Source organism: Eptesicus fuscus, chromosome 5, assembly GCF_027574615.1.
Source record: "Eptesicus fuscus isolate TK198812 chromosome 5, DD_ASM_mEF_20220401, whole genome shotgun sequence".
NCBI lineage: Eukaryota > Metazoa > Chordata > Mammalia > Chiroptera > Vespertilionidae > Eptesicus > Eptesicus fuscus.
Genome location: NC_072477.1, coordinates 106,129,721 through 106,148,220, shown reverse-complemented (window position 1 = coordinate 106,148,220; position 18,500 = coordinate 106,129,721). Strand labels below are relative to the sequence as shown.

Here is an 18,500-nt window from a genome sequence, read left to right as displayed (position 1 = left end):
CACTGAATCCAGTGGGCATTTTCAGTCCTACTTTATGTGACCAGGTTAACCACTCACATTCCCTTCTTCCTGAGGCATTTTCTATCTTTCATAGAGAATACTTTCTGGGTTTTGTTATTTCTTCAATTATTCCTTCTAAATCTCTTTGTGGGCTTCCCCCCAACACCATTCATTTGCTCACTCACTGACTCATTCATTTATTCTGCAAACTATTATGTGCCAGGCACTGAACTAAGTGCTAGGAATATGATGATGAATAAAACAAACCAGCTTTCAACTCAGTCTCGAGCTCTACCTGGTAGCGAAACATACACGCTCCAGTTCTTCACTACCATCGATGTTGTTTGGTTCCTCTGGGCACATCTGTGCCACTCATCACCACACATTCCACCGTCATAAGCCATCATCATGGTGAAGCTCGCAAAGGAAGATTAAAATCAAGGTGACCCCAAGAAAATTGCTCCTCCTCCAAAGGAAGTAGAAGATAGTAAAGATGAAGAAGACGAAAGCAGAAAAAAAGGCAAGAAGGCTACCACAACTCCAGGGAAAGAAGGTGATGGTTTCCCAAACAAAAAAGACTGTAATTGCCACACCAGGCAAAAAAAGCAGTTGTCACCCCTGGCAAAAAGGCAGCAGTTACACCAGCCAAAGCATTAGCCACACCTGGCAAGAAGAAAGGTACAGCAGGCAAAGCGTTTGTAGCAATCCCTGGTAAGAAGGGAGCAGCCACCCCAGTCAAGGGAGCAAAGAATGGCAAGAACGCCAAGAAGGAATACAGTGCTGAGGAAGATGATGATGACAGTGAAGAGGAAGGTGAGGATGAAGATGGTGATGAAGATGAGGATAATGACAAAGAAGATGACTCTGAAGAAGAACCTATGGAGATTGCACCAGCCAAAGGCAAGAAAGCTCCTATAATAGTTGTTCCCGTGAAGGCCAAAATCTGCTGAGGATGAAGACAAAGACGATGATGAAAGGAGGACGATGAAGATGATGATGAGGAAGATGATGATGAGGAGGATGAATAGGAGGAGGAAGAGCCTATCATAGAAGCACCTGGGAAACAAAAGAAGGAAATGGCCAAAGAGAAAGCGGAAGCCACAGAACCAACTATGGCTTTCAATCTCTTTGTTGGAAACCTGAACTTCAGCAAATCTGCTCCTGAATTAAAAACAAGTATCAGTGACATTTTTGGTAAAAATGATCTTGCGACCTAGGTGGTTTGGCTCAGTGGATAGAGTGTCGGCCTGCGGACTGAAGGGTCTTGGGTTTGATTCCAGTCAAGGGCATGTGCCCGGGTTGCAGGCTCGATCCCCAGTGGGGGGCGTATGGGAGGTAGTCAATCAACGGTTCTCTCTCATCATTGATATTTCTATCTCTCTCTTCCTCTCTAAAAATATATATATATTTTATATTTTTTTATTTTTTTTAATGATCTTTCTATTGTGGATGTCAGAATTAGTGTGTCTAGGAAGTCTGGCTATGTGGATTTTGAAGAAGCTGGAACTGCTGGAAAAAGCCGGCCTAGCTCAGTGGTTGAGCATCAACCTATGAACCAGGAGGTCACAGTTCAATTCTGGTTAGGGTACATGCCTGGGTTGCAGGCTTGGTTCCCCATGTGGGGCCTGCAGGAGGCTGGCAATCAATGATTCTCTCTCATCACTGATGTTTCTATCTTTCTCTCCCTATCCCTTCCTCTCTCTGAAATCAATAAAAAATATATTTAAAAAATAACAATAAAAAAAAGTCTTTGGCAATGAAATTGAACTAGAAAAACCAAAGGGAAAGGACAGTAAAAAAGATCGAGATGCAAGAACAATTCTGCCTCATAAAGTTCCTCAGGACGAATTAAAAGACGTGTTTGAAGATGCTGTGGAGATCATATTAGTCAGCAAGGGTGGAAAGACTAAAGGGATTGCTTATATTGAATTTAAGACAGAAGCTAATGCAGAGAAAGCTTTGGAAGAAAAGCAGAGAACAGAAATGGATGGGCGATCCACTTCCCTGTGCTATATGGGAGAGGAAAGTCAAAATCAAGACCATAGAGGTTGAAAGAATAGCACTTGGAGTGGTGAATCAAAAACACTGGTTTTAAGCAACCTTTCTTACAGTGCAAGAGAAGAAACTCTTCAGGAAGTATTTGAGAAGGCAGCTTTTATCAAAGTGCCCCAGAACCAAACTGGCAAATCTAAAGGGTGTGCATTTTATACAATTTGCTTTATTTGAAGATGCTAAAGAAGCTTTAAATTCCTGTAATAAAAGAGAAACCGAGAGCAGAGCAATCAGGCTGAAATTGCAAGGACCCAGGGGATCGCCTAATGCAAGAAGCCAGCCATCCAAAACTCTGTTTGTCAAAGGTCTGTCCGAGGAGACTACAGAGGAGACATTGAAGGAGTCATCTGATGGCTCTGCCCAGGCAAGCATAGACACCAACCGCGAGACAGCCTTTTCCAAAGGGCTTGGCTTTGTAGACTTCAACAGTGAAGAAGACGCCAAAGCCACCACGGAGGCCATGGAAGGCAGTGAAATTGATTAAAACAAAGTTAGTTTGGACTGGGCCCAGCCCAAGGGTAAAGGTGGCTTTGGGAATTGAGGCGGAAGCAGAGGTGGTGGCAGAAGAGGCTAAGGTGGATTTGGTGGCAGAAGCTGGGGAGGTTGGGGAGGTTGGGGAGGTTTTGGAGGTAGAGGAGGATTCTGAGGAGGCAGAGGAGGAGGAGATCACAAGTCACAAGGAAAGAAGACGAAGTTTGAATAGTTTCTTCTACCCCTCTCTTCCATTTGAAAGAAGGACTCTGGTGTTTTTACTCTGTTACCTGATCAATGACAGAGCCTTCTAAGGCTATTCCAAGATAGTACACAGTCCTGTGGTCTACTTGGAAATCCATTTAGATAACATTTCAAAGGAGATACCCTGTTGGTGTTGGTTTTGACTAGATATTCGTATAAACTTTTTAAAGAGATGAGTGATAGAGCTAAGCCTTATCTGTCAGTTTTGAATTTATGCTGTTTCTTCCCGTGTACAAAACCATTTTTTTCCAACAAATAGTTTTTGTGTGTGTGTGTTGGGGGTATAATGGAAAGCAAAATGTCTTATCATGATTTTGCTTCAGCAGCTTTGGGACAAATTAAAAGTCCTAAACTCTGAAAACAAATAGAATAAAATAAAACAAACCAGGTCTTCCTAATCCTTCTCTAAAAGCAAATTCAAATGCCTTCAGTAGCAAATGAAGGCTGTGTCAGTGGTGGGATCACAGGAGAGTGCATGCCCTACATAAAGCATTCAAATTCAACCTAAAAAAACAACTTTTCAACCAAGAAAAACAAAAAGTCTGAGGTGAGATTCTGCCCTACATGTCTTCCTATTCCTCACACTCTCCAGAATGACCACACCCATTCTCATGGCTCCAATATTCAGCTCTACTTTGGTCACTCCAAAAGCTCTACTTGTATCCAGATTTCTTTTCTGAACTCTAAATGCATATTCCAACTGCTTAGAGGACAAGTCTATTTAGATATCCCAATGGCACTTCAAACTTAACATGGCCAAACTAAACTCATGACCTTCTCTGTCCATATACCTGCACCCTTCAGTGTCTCCTATTTAGTGAATGCCCCCACCATGTACCCTGTCATTCAAGGCAGATACCTAGAACCCTAGTCTCCTCTTGCCTCACACATCAGTTTAAGCAACACTGTCCTACCAATCTTACTTCTAGAATCTGCCCACTTGACCCTACGCCTAAAGACACCACAATAATCTCTTTTCCTATAAGTACAAGAGCCTTTTAATTTGGTCTGTCTTCAGTATAACCATTATGATCCCTTTTCTAAAGTACAGAGAGAAAAATCTTTCCAGAATACAAATCTGATCAAGTCATTCTGCTGTTTATACCTTCAATGAATTTCTCTACCCTTAAGAAAAAGCAGATAGATACTCCCTTATCTGGCCTTGTTTACCTCTGCTGCTCAAACTCTTGCCTTACCCCTACTCCCACTTAGTGTTTCTCCTCAGCTCAATTTCTCTCTGGGTATCTGAAACTTGCTGTTCTCTCTGCCACACTTTTGCAAGCTTTATCTCCCTGTCTGATTCCTACTCATTCTTCTTTTTTTTTTTTGAATCCTCACTTGAGGATATTTTTTCCATTGATTTACTTTTTTAGAGAGAGTGGAAGGGAGGGAGAGGAAGGGGGAGAGAGAGAAACATTAATGGGAGAGACACATCGAATGGTTACCTCCTTCTTGTGCCCCGACTCGGGCCAGGGACCGAACCAGCAACTGAGATACGTGCCCTAGGTTGGGAATCAAACCAGTGGCCCTTTGGTCTGAGGGCCAACACTCTAACCACTGAGCAAACCAGCCAGGGCCCTATTCATTCTTTTTCTTTTAAAATATATTTTTATTGATTTCAGAGAGGAAGGGAGAGGGAGAGAGAGAGATAGAAACATCAATGTTGAGAGAGAATCATTGATTGGCTGCCTTCTTCACGCCCCACACTGGGGATCGAGCCTGCAACCCAGGCATGTGCCTTGACCGGAATCGCACCTGGGATCCTTCAGTCTGCAGGCCGACGCTCTATCCACCGAGCCAAACCAGCCAGGGCCTATTCATTCTTCAGATCATAATGTAGAAGTCATTTCCTTCAGGAAGGCTTCCACAGAACCTAGTACTGCCCTATCATAACCCTTCTATCATGGTTCGTTTACTGCCTTCCTAAAGAGTAATCGCTACACCTGGAACACAGCAGGTATACAGTCAATTTCTGTTGAATAAATTAATGAATACTGAACGAGATGACCATAAAATAGGCCTACTTGAGCTTTAGAATTAAACCAATCCTAGTGCTTCTTATCCCTCCCCCTCCTTTTTTTTTTAAATTTAGAAAGCTATCTCTTCAGAAGTATTCACTGACCCCACGGTAGAGCTCTTGAGTACTGACCCACTTTTTATTTATTTATTTTTATGAGAGTGGGGAAACTCAGAACCGCTGTCTGTAAAGCGTGGCAGAGAACACAGCAACACAGAGGGCCAAGCTGCAGCAGGCCTGGTCCAGCCCGAGCTACGTACCCGGTAGGAGTGGAACAACTCTACGGCGCGGAGCACATCGAACTTCCGAGCCATGAGGAACTTGACAGCCACGTTCCAAGAGAGAGGGGGAACGTTGTACTGAACTGTCCACTTGTTAATCTCTTCAAGAAATTGCCTGGTGGCCTGTTTAACAAAGAAGATAAAGAATAATGAGTAAGTAGAGAATATATTTACTGAAACAAAAAACAAACAACAATCAATCTTTCCCCCAAGCAGGTCCGAAACCAAAGATTACTACAGGGAGTAGTAATCACTAAGACAAAAGTTTGAAACCAGAAATAGTGAAAATTCACTGGTACAATTCAATGAGGCCAGATGAGGAGACAAGGATCCCAAATGAGATGCAAACAATTGGCCCCAAAACAAAGAAAAAAAAACAGCAGTTTGTTTTTCGTTGTTTTTTTAAGGTTAAAATATTCGATGGGCCCTAGCTGGTTTGGCTCAGTGGATAGAGCGTCGGCCTGTGAATTGAAGGGTCCCATTTTTTATTCCAGTCAAGGGCACATGCCTGGGTTGCTGGTTTAATCCCCAGTAGGGGGCGTTCAGGAGGCAGCCAATGATTCTGTCTCATCATTGATGTTTCTATTTCTCTTTCCCGTTTCCTTTCTCTCTGAAATAAGTATAAATATGTTTTAAAAAAAGTTAGATGGGCTCTCTGAAGGGTTACTGCACAATGTGCAGTACAATACATTGGAATTAGCAGTACTATTTGAGAGCAACAAAACTTAAGAAGAATTTAACAAATCAAAAGGACAACTGTTCTTTGCAGCTGACTGACCCCACAGGACCTCTTCATGCCTCACATGGCAGCCCAAAACCAGACACAGTGCCCAGTCATTAACAGCCACTCTGGATAGTGGTTTGGGGAGGGGCAGTGGTGGAGAAGGATGAAATTTTTTCATTTTCACCGTATGATAACAAGCTGGCAAGATGCCTGTTTGTTCCAATCTCTTCATTAAACCATATTTTTTAGCCTCTTTCACCGTTTCTCCTTACATTTTTAACCAGTTTCCACTCTAGCGATGCTGTCTTTCTGTTTCTTCATTAAGAACAGGATTTACATGGGGATTTTTTCACAAATATTGTAAATTCCTAAACCTTTTCTGCATAGCTATTCAGTCCCTTCCATCCAAAAACTTTTCTCACATATTTGTCTAAAAGGTGATCAACTTGATGAGAATTCTGAAATTTAATTGATCAACCAATCAACCCACAGTTAAAATGTATTTATTTAGCTACTAGAGGCCTGGTGAGGGTCCCTTGGCCTGGCCTGCGGACATCACGCAAGGGGTCTCAGATTGCGAGAGGGTGCAGGCCAGGCAGAGGGACCCCAGCAGTGCACAACAGGGCATCGCACAATAGGGGCTGGGGAGGGACCGCTGGAGGGCTCCAGGGCGTGTCCGGCCTGTCTCACCCCATCCTGTTTGTCTCGCCCAGTCCTGATCAGCTGGACCACAGCAGCGAGCTAAACCATCATAGTGACTGGTCGAATGGTCGAAAGAACAGTTGGACACTTAGTATATTAGGTTTTTGTTATATAGGACTAGAAGCCTGGTGCACAAAATTCATGTACTGGGGGGGGGGGTTCCCTCAGCCCAGCCTGCACCCTCTCCAATCTGGGACCCCTTGGGGGACATCCGACTGCCGGTGTAGGCCCAATCCACAGGGATTGGGCCTACACCGGCAGTCGGACATCCCTCTCACAATCTGGGACTGCTGGCTCCCAACAGCTCGCCTGCCTGCCTGCCTGATTGCCCCCAACCGCTTCTGCCTGCCAGCCTGATCACCCCCTAACCACTCCCTTGCCAGCCTGATCGACGCGTAACTGCTCCCCTGCCAGCCCAATTGCCCCGAACTGCCCTCCCCTGCAGGCCTGGTCCCCCCCAACTGCCTTCCCCTGCAGGCCTGGTCCCCCCCAACTGCCCTCCCCTGCCAGCCTGGTCTCCCCTAACTGCCCTCCCCTGCTCACCTGATCGCCCACAACTGCCCTCCCCTGCCAGCCATCTTAGGGCAGCCATCTTGTGACCACATGGGGGCAGCCATCTTGTGCGAGGGTGTGACGGTCAATTTGCATATTACCTCTTTTTATATAAGATTATGTTATTTATTAACTATTGCTAATAGTTGTACTAAGAAATATAAGGAATAAAAAAATGAGGTGTGCTTCAAAAGGTGTAAGACCAATGTACTGTGTGATCTTGGACAATGTAGTTCTCTTTACCTCTAAATTTTCTATTGAAAAAACAAGGGGAGAAAAGGTAACAACAATGACCTATTTTGAGAGTCTTAGCAATTAGTCCTAGCATGCAAATACAATCCAAATTGCTACATATGTGTTTAAACAAATAGCAAACTAGAGTCCCAGAAGAGTTAGTAATCCCTCACTACAGAGCACCTGATTTATTCACCCCCCAATTTATAGGAAAGAAAAAAGGCACTTTATAAACCAGAGTGAAGTTTAAGAGGACCGAGACTGCATCTGAGCTTTAGAATCTTCCAAGTGAGGCAACATAACTTACAATACTGAAAAAGGAGAGAAGCAAAACGAATCAGGCAAAGTGCATAAAATGAGCCAAGAAATAAAGGCCATGAAGGAACGCTTTCAGATGATCACTTAGGCCTAGAAGCAGTTCAAGCTAGACCAGAGAAATGAGTCCCAGAGAAGAAAATAGGACAAACTTAGAATGTCCCCCCAGAAAAGAGTTTGAGTAGCCGTGGTGGGATGAGTGGCCAGCATCAGAATGAGGAAACACTGAATGGAAAAAGAAGAGAAGTAGGCACAGAAATATCCCAGAAACAAACCTTCAGCCAGCTCGGAAGTTCCCCAGGAGATTTTGTAAAGGGTGTGTGTTTTTTAACTAACATATCCTCTTTCAACTCCAGCCCTCTCCCGAGTATTTCTGAAGCTGCTTTGTAGAATAAAACACCAGAATATTGGTAAGAATATTATTTTCCTCTTTTTCTAACAAAAACAATAGACATGTCAATATGTAGGCAGGAGGGAAATGAATATATAGTTAAATGACCAGGAGGTGATATGAACTCATCACATATCCAACTGTTATGACAATTATTAATTTTTTCATAAATAAGCCATGCTCCCATAAGAGACATACAGGTTTCAAACACTTACTTCGACGTACATATTGGCTTCCTTCTATTAAACTCAGTTCTTTCAAGGTTCTTAATGTCCTGTAGATCCCAAGAGCTTTTGCCTTAAACTGACCTCTGTCCCCTGCTGGTTAGAATGTTATTCTTGGCTTTAAACAAGGGAACAATTCCTCCTGATTTTGCCTGACTAGGTCTTGCATGAAGAGAATCCAGTGTACAGTAAACAGAGACGTGATATTTACAGATACAAATAAACACACACACACACACACACCGCCTGCTATCTTCAGATTCACCATCCTATACATCCCAATCCCTCTGAAAGAAGTCAGAAAAGATGGTCTCATCTTCACCAACCTTTTTTTAGAGTTATTCAGATCTCTCCTTTTGTTTACACATGGTTTTGGTACAACCAGTGAGTAAAGACCAAGTTGTAGGTTACCAGAAAAGAAGTCCCAGATATTTGAGTGAGCCACAAACTCTTCAGAAGGGATCATTGAAATTCCTGAACTCAATATTCAGTCTATTTCCTGGTGAAAGAAAGAATAAGCCAAAATATGTATTTATTTAGCTACCAGAGGCCCAGTGGGGGTCCCTCGGAAAAGGTTTAAGCTCAGCTAGATCTTATCTTCCCCACTAGGAAAAGGTTTAGACTATTTAGCTTACAAAATACTTCAACTCAAAGTCAATGGTTTGAATCTATCTAGGCTTCTGTATAACCATAGTGGTTAATACCTGGCAGCTAAGTAGTGGTCACAGTTCAATCAGCTTTGGTCTTCCTTTGGGCAAAGGTCTGAACTGATGTACAGAAAAATTAACATTAGCACTTACAACCCTCCTCAACCAGCTTTTCAGGTACAGGTAAGATTTGTTTTAGCTTAGTCAAAAGCTTACTGTAATTATTTACTTCTCCCACAATCATGTTTAAATAGATAAGACAAATTTCTTAACTATGGACATAAGGAAAAAGCTACTAGAGAACCTGTTCTAAAATGGCTAAGAAACCTGTCAATTGAGTCCTGACCAGTTTGGCTCAGTGGATAGAGTGTCGGCCTACGAACAGAAGGGTCCCAGGTTCGATTCTGGTCAAGAGTATGTACCTTGGTTGCGGGCACATCCCCAGTATGTGCAGGAGGCAGCTGATCGATGTTTCTCTCTCATCGATGTTTCTAAATCTCTATCCCTCTCCCTTCCTCTCTGTAGAAAATCAATAAAATATTAAAAAAAAAAAAAAAAAGAAATCTGTCAATTGAGTGGATTATATCCCGGACACTATCCACTGGTGTTGAAATATGATGTAGGAGAAATAATACCAACAACATAAGTCTTCATGTAATATCAAAGTCCCAAAAAGGTCAAGAAAAATGTACTGGCACACTCATTCCACAATTAGTACCTTAAATCCTGTATTCCCAGTTAATGTGAAAAAGAGCGGAAGAGCCAGGCTTAAGAATCCTGTTCTTGACATAAACTCCTGGGTATCAATCACCTAACCACCAAGGAACAAGTGTAGTATACTAACTGGTGTGGTGCTCAGCAAAAACCATCCTCTCACTGCTGTGTGATATTTGGGCTAGTCATTTAACCTCTCTGAACCTCAATTTCCTCATCTGAAAAGACAAGGCTTGAAGAGACAAAAGATAGTCCTAGCCAGTTTGTCTCAGTGGATAGAGCATCAGCCTGTGGACTGAAGGGTCCTGGGTTCGATTGGGACAAGGGCACATGCAAGCTCGATCCTCAGTAGGGGCGTGCAGGAGGAAGCCAATCAATGATTGTCTCTCATCATTGATGTTTCTATCTCTCTGTCCCTCTTCCTTCCTCTCTGAAATCAATAAAATAAAATAAAAGAGCTAATGCTTTCTAAACTAGGGTTTTATAGCATCTGGAAAGGAAAAGCTTTTAAGAGATATTTCTAATTTTATGATGTTATGAAACAATGTAATAAAGGAAATTTGCAAAAAAAAAAGGTTACCCACAATTCCACACACCTGTTTTCATGTTTTTAATAATTTTAAAATTAAAATTATAATATTAATAAATATATCATTTTCTAAGTATATGTCCTCCCAATCACCTCCACAAAAAAAAAAAAAAAAAAAAAAAATCTTGGGAGAGGGAGGGGAAGAGAAAGACAACTTTTTCAAGTATATGTTGTTCTAGTTCAGAGAATCATTTCCTCTCTGGCAACTTTCCTTGCCTAGCAGCATCAGTATTCCCCTTCAAGACAACAGAACAGTAGAGCTCTTTCAGGTATCCAGTTATGTTGTCAGTCAAGTATTCACAAGTATCTGTTTGAGGGCCTACTTGGTGCTAAGCATATAGTAGCTGCTGAGGAGACACAATTTAGAGAGATACTCTATTCTGAACAGTTGACAGTCATTTAAAAATGGAGACATGTATTAATAGGTTATTATCATATAATTTTTAAATATGTTTTTATTGATTTTAGAGAAAGGGAAAGGGAGAGAGAGAGAGAAACACTGATGTGAGAGAGAATCATTGATTGGTTGCCTCCTGCATACCCAACACTGGGGATCGAACCTACAACCCGGGGATGTGCCCTGACCAGGAATTGAACTGGTGACCCTTTGGTGCATGAACAACCCTCAACCAACTAAGCCACACCAACCAGGGCAATTATCATATAATTTGATAAGTTCTAGGGCAGAGCTATGAACAGAGTGCTATGAGACTTGAACTCTCTCCAGAAGAAGTTTCTAAAAATTCTTTTAGAGCCCAGCTGGCATGGTAGTAGTTGAGTACCAACCTATGAACTAGGAGGTCACAGTTCAATTCCCCATCAGGTGAGGATTAACAATAAAAATAAAATCAATAAAATAAAAAAAAGAGCTGTCAACAACTATTTCAGAGGGAAAGGGGTCAGGGGTGGGAAGAGATTAACCAATGAATTTACATGCATAGCCCATGCACAGATAATAGTGCAGGGAAGGCCTAGGGAGAGGACTGGAACAGGGTGGAAGGGTTCAATGGGGGGAGGGAGGGGAAAGGAGACATCTAATACTTTCAACAATAAAGATAAATTTAAAAAAAAAAACAAGATATGTTGCCCTGACTGGTTTCGCTCAGTGGACAGAGCGTCGGCCCTCAGGTCCCAGGTTCAATTCTGGTCAAGGGCATGTACCTTGGTGGCAGGCTTGACCCCAATGGGGGGCGTGCAGGAGGCAGCTCATCAATGTTTCTCTCTTATCGGTGTTTCTGACTCTATCCCTCTCCCTTCCTCTCTGTAAAATTGCAATAAAAATATCTTTTAAAAAAAAACACAAAAAACAAAAAACAAGATATGTCAAATATCCCCTACAAAAAAATAATACCAACAGGCTGAGATGATTTTTACGCCATATTCTATTAAACTTCCATCACATAGTTAGACAGACATGAGCAGAGTAAGCACGACGGGCCAGGTACAGGTCACCAGGGTGGAAAGCCCCAGTTTCCTAGCAAAGGACAGTTGTAGGATGAGACCTCACCCACAGGGTAACTTTTCTTCCCCTAGCAGATCACTGGTCCTGTTCCCCTAGCAGAAAAATGGTCATGCGATTTGGGTGTTTTTTTTTTCTTTATTGATTACGGTGTTACATATGTGTCCTTATTCCACTATTACCTCCCTACCACCCCCCCATGCTTGTTTTTGCATGCGATTTGGACCCCTGATCTTTCGTATCACTGGTCATGTGACCCCTGACCTAAAGATAAGATCTAGCTGAGCCTCAGTTGTATTTCAGGCCCAGAAAAACAGCAAAAGCAGATGAGTGATGCATGGCTGCCTCAGGACCAGCTGCATTGACTAATGACCTCTGCCCTGGCACCGACCAATAGTGAAGACCATAACCCTAAAAGAGCATGCCTGGAAAGCTGATGAATATTCTATGGAGACCCTCCCCTGAGGCCTCCCTTAAGATTTCCACCTGCAAGAGAGAGATAAATATGCTCAGGATGAAGGACCCAGAGAGTGCTCTGCCCCTGGGAGCATACCCAAGCCATTCCCTTCTCCCTTCTTTCCTCTAAGGGCCACCAAAAGACTTACCACCAGGGGAGCAGTGGGCAGTGGCAGCTTGTCCCAGGCTAATCCCCTGAACCTGTCTCTAAGTGATACCATTATAATAACCCGGTCATTACTTAACAGGAAAGGAGTAAAGGGAAGATTAGATAATATAGATATGCCATTTATACAGCTTTGCTAATTTAACACTCTCCCTGCTGACCGATGGGGGACGGGATGGACAAAGGCAGTTTGGACACTTGCCCAGTAAGGTCTGAGTTACATTTATTTGGAAATCAGACAGGTAGAAGAGGTATAAGTGAGTGAGAAGGTGCTTACCAGTTGGTCACACCTGTGAACAAATTAATGGCCAGAATAGGTGTGGCCACTGCAAGGGTAAGAAACCTGAATTTATTTTTAAATATATTTTTATTGATTTTTATTTATTTATTTAAAAAATATACTTTTACTGATTTTTTTACAGAGAGGAAGGGAGAGGGATAGTTAGAAACATCAATGAGAGAGAGACATCGATCAGCTGCCTCCTGCACACCCCGCATTGGGGATGTGTCCGCAACCAAGGCACATGCCCTTGACCGGAATCGAACCTGGGACCCTTCAGTCCGCAGGCCGACGCTCTATCCACTGAGCCAAACCAGTCAGGGCTTTTTATTGATTTTTAGAGAGAGAGGAAAGGAAAGGAGATAGAAACATCGATGAGAGAGGAACATCATCAATCGGCTGCCTCCTGCACGCCCCCAAGTAGGGATCAAATGGCAACCCAGGCATGTGTCCTGACAGGGAATTGAACCAGCATCCTCTTGGTTCCTGGGTCAATGCTCAACCACTGAGCCACACCAGCTGGGCCTGAATTTTTTGTTTGTTAATCTTCACCTGAGGATATTTTTTTCCCATTGATTTTTATTTTATTTATTTAAAATATATTTTATTGATTTTTTACAGAGAGGAAGGGAGAGGGATAAAGAGTTAGAAACATTGATGAGAGAGAAACATCAATTAGCTGCCTCCTGCACACCCCCCACCAGGGATGTGCCTGCAACCAAGGTACATGCCCTTGACGGAAATCGAACCTGGGACTCTTCAGTCCGCAGACTGACGCTCTATCCACCAAGCCAAACCGGTCAGGGTTTATTTATTTATTTTTTTAAATAAAATTTCGCCTGGCTAGCATGGCTCACTGGTTGAGCATTGACCTATGAACCAGGAGGTCAGGGTTCGATTCCCAGTCATGACACATGCCAGGGTTGTGGCTCAATCCCCAGTGTGGGGTATGCAGGAGGCAGCCGATCAATGACTCTCTCTCATCATTGATGTTTCTATCTCTCTATCCTTCTCCCTTCCTCTCTGAAATAATAAAAATGTTCATAGGTTGATGCTCAACCACTGAGCCACACCGACCTGACATTTTACACTGATTTTTAGAGAGCGTGGAAAGGAGGGGGAGAGACAGAGAGAGAGAAATATCAATGTGAGAAACACATCGATTGGTTGCCTCCCACATGCACCGAGGCCAGGGATCGAGCCTGCAACCAGGGTACATGCCCTTGACCGGAATCGAACCTGAGACCCTTCAGTCCATAGGCCAATGCTCTAACCACTGAGCAACTGGTGAGGGTGAGAAACCTGAATATGTAAACTCCTAGACAAAGGAGCACGCTCTCTTGGCTCGCTAGCTTGCTGTTTGTGCCTGACTTCACTTGCAGGGGGTGCATTCCCCTGCATTCGCCCATGTAGCCCACAGTCATGTGGACTCCACACAATGAACTAATGGACTTTAATTAACCTGATACTGGACTGGACCCCGGGTGAACATGAAACAGAAGCTCTGGACACTGGCTTTGCTTTTGGCTTTGCTGAATCAACAGCTGTACCTTTCAGGACTGGCTTAAGGGGCGTGCGACTTTACAACCCAAGAAATGTAAATACACACCATTCTCCCGTGTGAGTCTTAGAAAATTCTTTCTCTGAAGCTATCGCCAGGCCCACCCCACACACCCAGCAGTCGGGGAAATCGGACCCCCTAATTTCTCCGGTAACACAAGGCCCCCTATTCTCTGACTTCTCAGTGAGCTACATCAGCTCAGCCTAGGCTCCTGTTACTTCTTCTATGCACCTTCCTTGTTTCACTGCCCTAAATATATTTTTGCTGCAGCCAAAAAATTATTACTTACTTTGCTACACTTTGTCTCTTGATTGAAATCTCTCCTTCAAAAAGCCAAGAACCAAGATCTCCTCATCTCACTGGTAACACGTCTACAAATTACTTCTTCTGTCTCTGTGATTTTCCAAATAAATGTTCCCTTATAGGTGGAGTCTTGGCTCTGAATTCTCTCCTAGTCAGAACTCAAACGCTAAGTTTGCTGAACCCGGGTCCTGTCTGACCCCACTGTCTAACACCTGGTGCTTTTCCCACCACCGACAACACAAACTTCTCAACAGAAACTGAAAACACATTGAATAAAATTCAACATCTGTCTGTCTTAAAAAATTAGAAACTAGGAATAGAAAGAACTGCCTTATGATAAGGATTATCTAATAGAAACCTAAGAAAGCAACCATCTTACTAAATGGTGAAACACTAAGGTTTCTTTTCTTTCTTTTTTTTTTTAATAAGAGAAAATTTATTTAGAAAGTCACACAAGTATGAGTGAGTAGTAGAAGAAATGGGCTCAGAAAACACGTTATGGAGGCAGAAGAAGGGGCCCGTGGAGCTTTAGGAGAGTGAAGAGTAAAGATAACATACCTGGGAAGGTGCGGGGGAGATGAAAGGTGCCAGCATGCTCCCTGGGTCCTCTGGCCTAAGGGCTCCTGGGGGTGATTTTAGGGACGGTCCCAGGGAAGGTTCTCAATAGAATATTCATCAGCTTTCTAGGTGTGTCTTTTCAGGGTCATGGTCTCCACTGATTGGTTGGCACCATGGAGGAGTCATTAGTCAAAGGAACTGGTCTTGGGATTTCCCACCCCTAACCCCAGCACCCCAGCTTGGCTGCTTTTCAGGGCCTGGAGCTGAAAAGTACTTCTTTCTATTAAAGATGGGAAGGCCAGGAGGCCTTTTTTTACCACTTCTATGTAACATTGTACTGAAAGTCATATAATGCAACAAGACAAAAAGAAACCTGATACAGAAAGACAGGAATTTTAAAGAAAGAATCCATGCCCTAACTGGTTTGGCTCAGTGGATAGAGCATAGGCCTGTGGACTGAAGGGTCCCAGTTCGATTCTAGTCAAGGGCATGTACCTTGGTTGTGGGCACATCCCCAGTAGGGGTTGTGCAGGAGGCAGCTGATCGATGTTTCTCTCTCATTGATGTTTCTAACTCTCTATTCCTCTCCCTTCCTCTCTGTAAAAAATCAATAAAATATATTTTAAAATATCCTACCTAATAAAAGGGTAATATGCAAATTGACCGCACCTTTGCTATGCCCAAGCCACGCCCACCAGCCAAGCCACACCTACCAGCCAATCAGGGCGAGTATGCAAATAAACCCAACCAAGATGGCTACAGCCACAGAGAGCAAGGTTTCCCAGGCAACAGAGGAAGCCAAGCTTTCCACATGCCCTTGCCAGGCCTAAGCCTCCACTCAAGCTACAAAGTTTCAATTATAGAAGGTAAACAAATTCAAACAGAATGGCAGCAGCCACGGAACTGGAGAGACCAGGCCAGGGTTGCCCGTGGCAACGGAGACAGCAAAGCTTTCCGCACACCCTGGCCGGGCCCAGGCCTCCGCTTAACCTTTTGCACTCGGATGTCGAGTGTGATGGTTATTGAATGTATCAATAATTTGAAATATAAAAAAATCCAAATAAATAAGTTTGTATGAAAAGAAACTCCAGTTTTTTATTCTACTGCCAAGCTTTGTAAAATCTGGGGTATTTAAAAAATTAAATCCTGAGTAGAATAAAGGAATCGAGAAAAAAGCAAGCGAGTGCAAAGGGTTAAGTCTACAAAGTTTCAATTATAGAAGGTGAATTAACCCTTTGCACTCGCTTGCTTTTTTCTCAATTCCTTTATTCTAATGCTAACCGTGTCGAGTCACACTCGACATTCGAGTGCAAAAGGTTAACCCAAATAGAAATGGCTGCCGGCTGTGGAGCATGCAGGAGGCTTGGCTCCGCTCCAGGCTACAAAGTTTCAATTGTAGAAGGTAAATAAATTGCAGATACCAGGGCCTCTGCTTGGGTCGCCAGGGGGGGTGGCCGGCCTGCAAACCACCACAAGCCCCTTGCTCAGTTCCCCAAGGGAACCCCCACCCTGATCCGGGACACCCTTCAGGGCAAACCAGCTGGCCCCCACTCCTGCACCAGGCCTCAATCCTATCTAATAAAAGAGTAATATGCAGATTGATCATCACTGCAACACACAATATGGCTTCCCCCACGTGGTCAAAGATCCTGCCCCCATGTGGACACAAGATGGCCACCACAAGATGGCCAGCAGGGGAGCGCAGTTGGGAGGCACCCGGCCTGCAAGGGAGGGCAGTTGGAGGTGATCAACCCTGCAGGGGAGGGCAGTTAGGGGTGACCGGGCCGGCAGAGGAGGGAAGTTGGGGGCAAACAGGCTGGCAGGGGAGCAGTTAGGCATCAATCAGGCTGGCAGCGGAGTTGGTTAGGGGGTGATCAGGCTGGCAGGCAGAAGCAGTTAGGGGCAATCAGGAAGGAAGGCAGGCAGGCGAGCATTTGGGAGCCAGCAGTCCTGGATTGTGAGAGGGATGTCCGACTGCCCATTTAGGCCCGATCCCAGTGGATCGGGCCTAAATGGGCAGTCGGACATCCCTTGAGGGGTCCCAGATTGGAGAGGGTACAGGCTAGGCTGAGGGACACCTCCCCCTCCATGCACGAATTTCATGCACCGGGCCTCTAGTATATACATAAAAATTAAAAAAATAAAATATACATAATATCTATCATTTTTAAAATTCCTAAGTATAGCCCAGCCAGTGTAGCTCAGTTGGTTGTGCATCATCCCATGAACCAAGAGGTTGCTGGTTCAATTCCCGATAAGGGCACATGCCCAGGTTTTTGGCTCAATTCATAGTTAGGGGTGTGCAGGAGACAGCTGATGGATGTTTCTCTCATCGATGTTTCTATCTCTCTCTCCCTCTCTTTGTAAATTCAATAAAAACAGCCCTGGCCAGTTTTGCTCAGTGATGAGAGCATTGGCCGTTGGACTGAAGGGTCTCGGGTTCAATTCTAGTCAAGGGCACGTACCTTGGTTGCAGGTCCAATCCCCAGTTGGGGTGAGTGCAGGAGGCAACCAATTGATATGTCTCTCACACTGATGTTTCTCTCTCTGTGTCTCCCACTCTCCCTTTCACTCTCTCTCTAAAAAATAAAAAAAAATTAAAAATAAATCAATGGGAAAAATATTCTCGGGTGAGGATTAACAACAAAAAACACATAAAACCAACAGAAACATTTTTTAAGATATATTTTTATCAATTTCAGAAAGGAAGGGAGAGGGAGAGAGAGAAACATCAATGATGAGACAGAATCTCTGATCGGCCATGTCACACATGCCCCCTACTGGGAACCAAGCCCACAACCCAGGCATGTGCCCTTAATCGAATCAAACCTGGGACCCTTCAGTTTGCAAGCTGACACTCCATCCACTGAGCCAAATCAGGTAGGGCAATAAAAACATATTTTAACTTCATAAGTATACAATTCAGTGGTATTTAATACATTCACAATGATGGGAAACCATCACCACTATCTATACCCAAAACTTTTTCATCACCCCCAACAGAAACTATACCCATTAAACAGTAACTCCCCCTCCCCATGTTCCCCCTGCTCCTGGTATTCTACCTTCTGTCTCCATGAATTCACCTATTTAAGGTACCTCATATAAGTGGAATCACACACTTGTCTTTCTGTGTCTGGCTTATTTCAGTAAGCATAATGTTATCAAGGGCCAACCATATTGCAGCATATATCAAAATTTCATTCCTTCTTAAGGCTGAATAATGTATATTAAATTTTATTTATTTATTCATCTGTCCATGGACACTTATGTTGCTTGTACCTTTCAGCTATTGTGAATAATGTTGTTATGACATGAACCTACAAGTATCTATTCCAGTGCCTGCTTTCAATTACTTTGAATATACATCTCAGAGTGCAATTGCTGGGTCATATAGAAATCCTATTTAATCTTTTGAGAAACTGTCAAACAGTTTTCCACAGTGGCTGCACTATTTTACATTCCCATTGCCATCAGGAATGCCAACACTTTTTTTTTTTTAATTATAGCCATCCTGATAGGTAGTGCTTAGCCACTATT

General features: G+C 43.5%; 1 protein-coding gene and 1 pseudogene across 4 annotated transcripts in view; one reads left to right on the top strand and one right to left on the bottom strand.

The window, feature by feature from the left end:
* Positions 1-18,500, bottom strand: part of PTPN9 (protein tyrosine phosphatase non-receptor type 9) — a 126,941-nt gene that overhangs the window by 96,030 nt on the left and 12,411 nt on the right. For all 4 annotated transcript variants that reach the window (XM_028133409.2, XM_054716670.1, XM_008157051.3 and 1 more), the window contains exon 2: positions 5,065-5,208. In XM_028133409.2, coding sequence (XP_027989210.2) covers positions 5,065-5,208 — 144 coding nt within the window. The remainder of the gene's footprint in view (positions 1-5,064; positions 5,209-18,500) is intronic.
* On the top strand, positions 409-2,755 carry LOC103300201 (nucleolin-like; annotated as a pseudogene).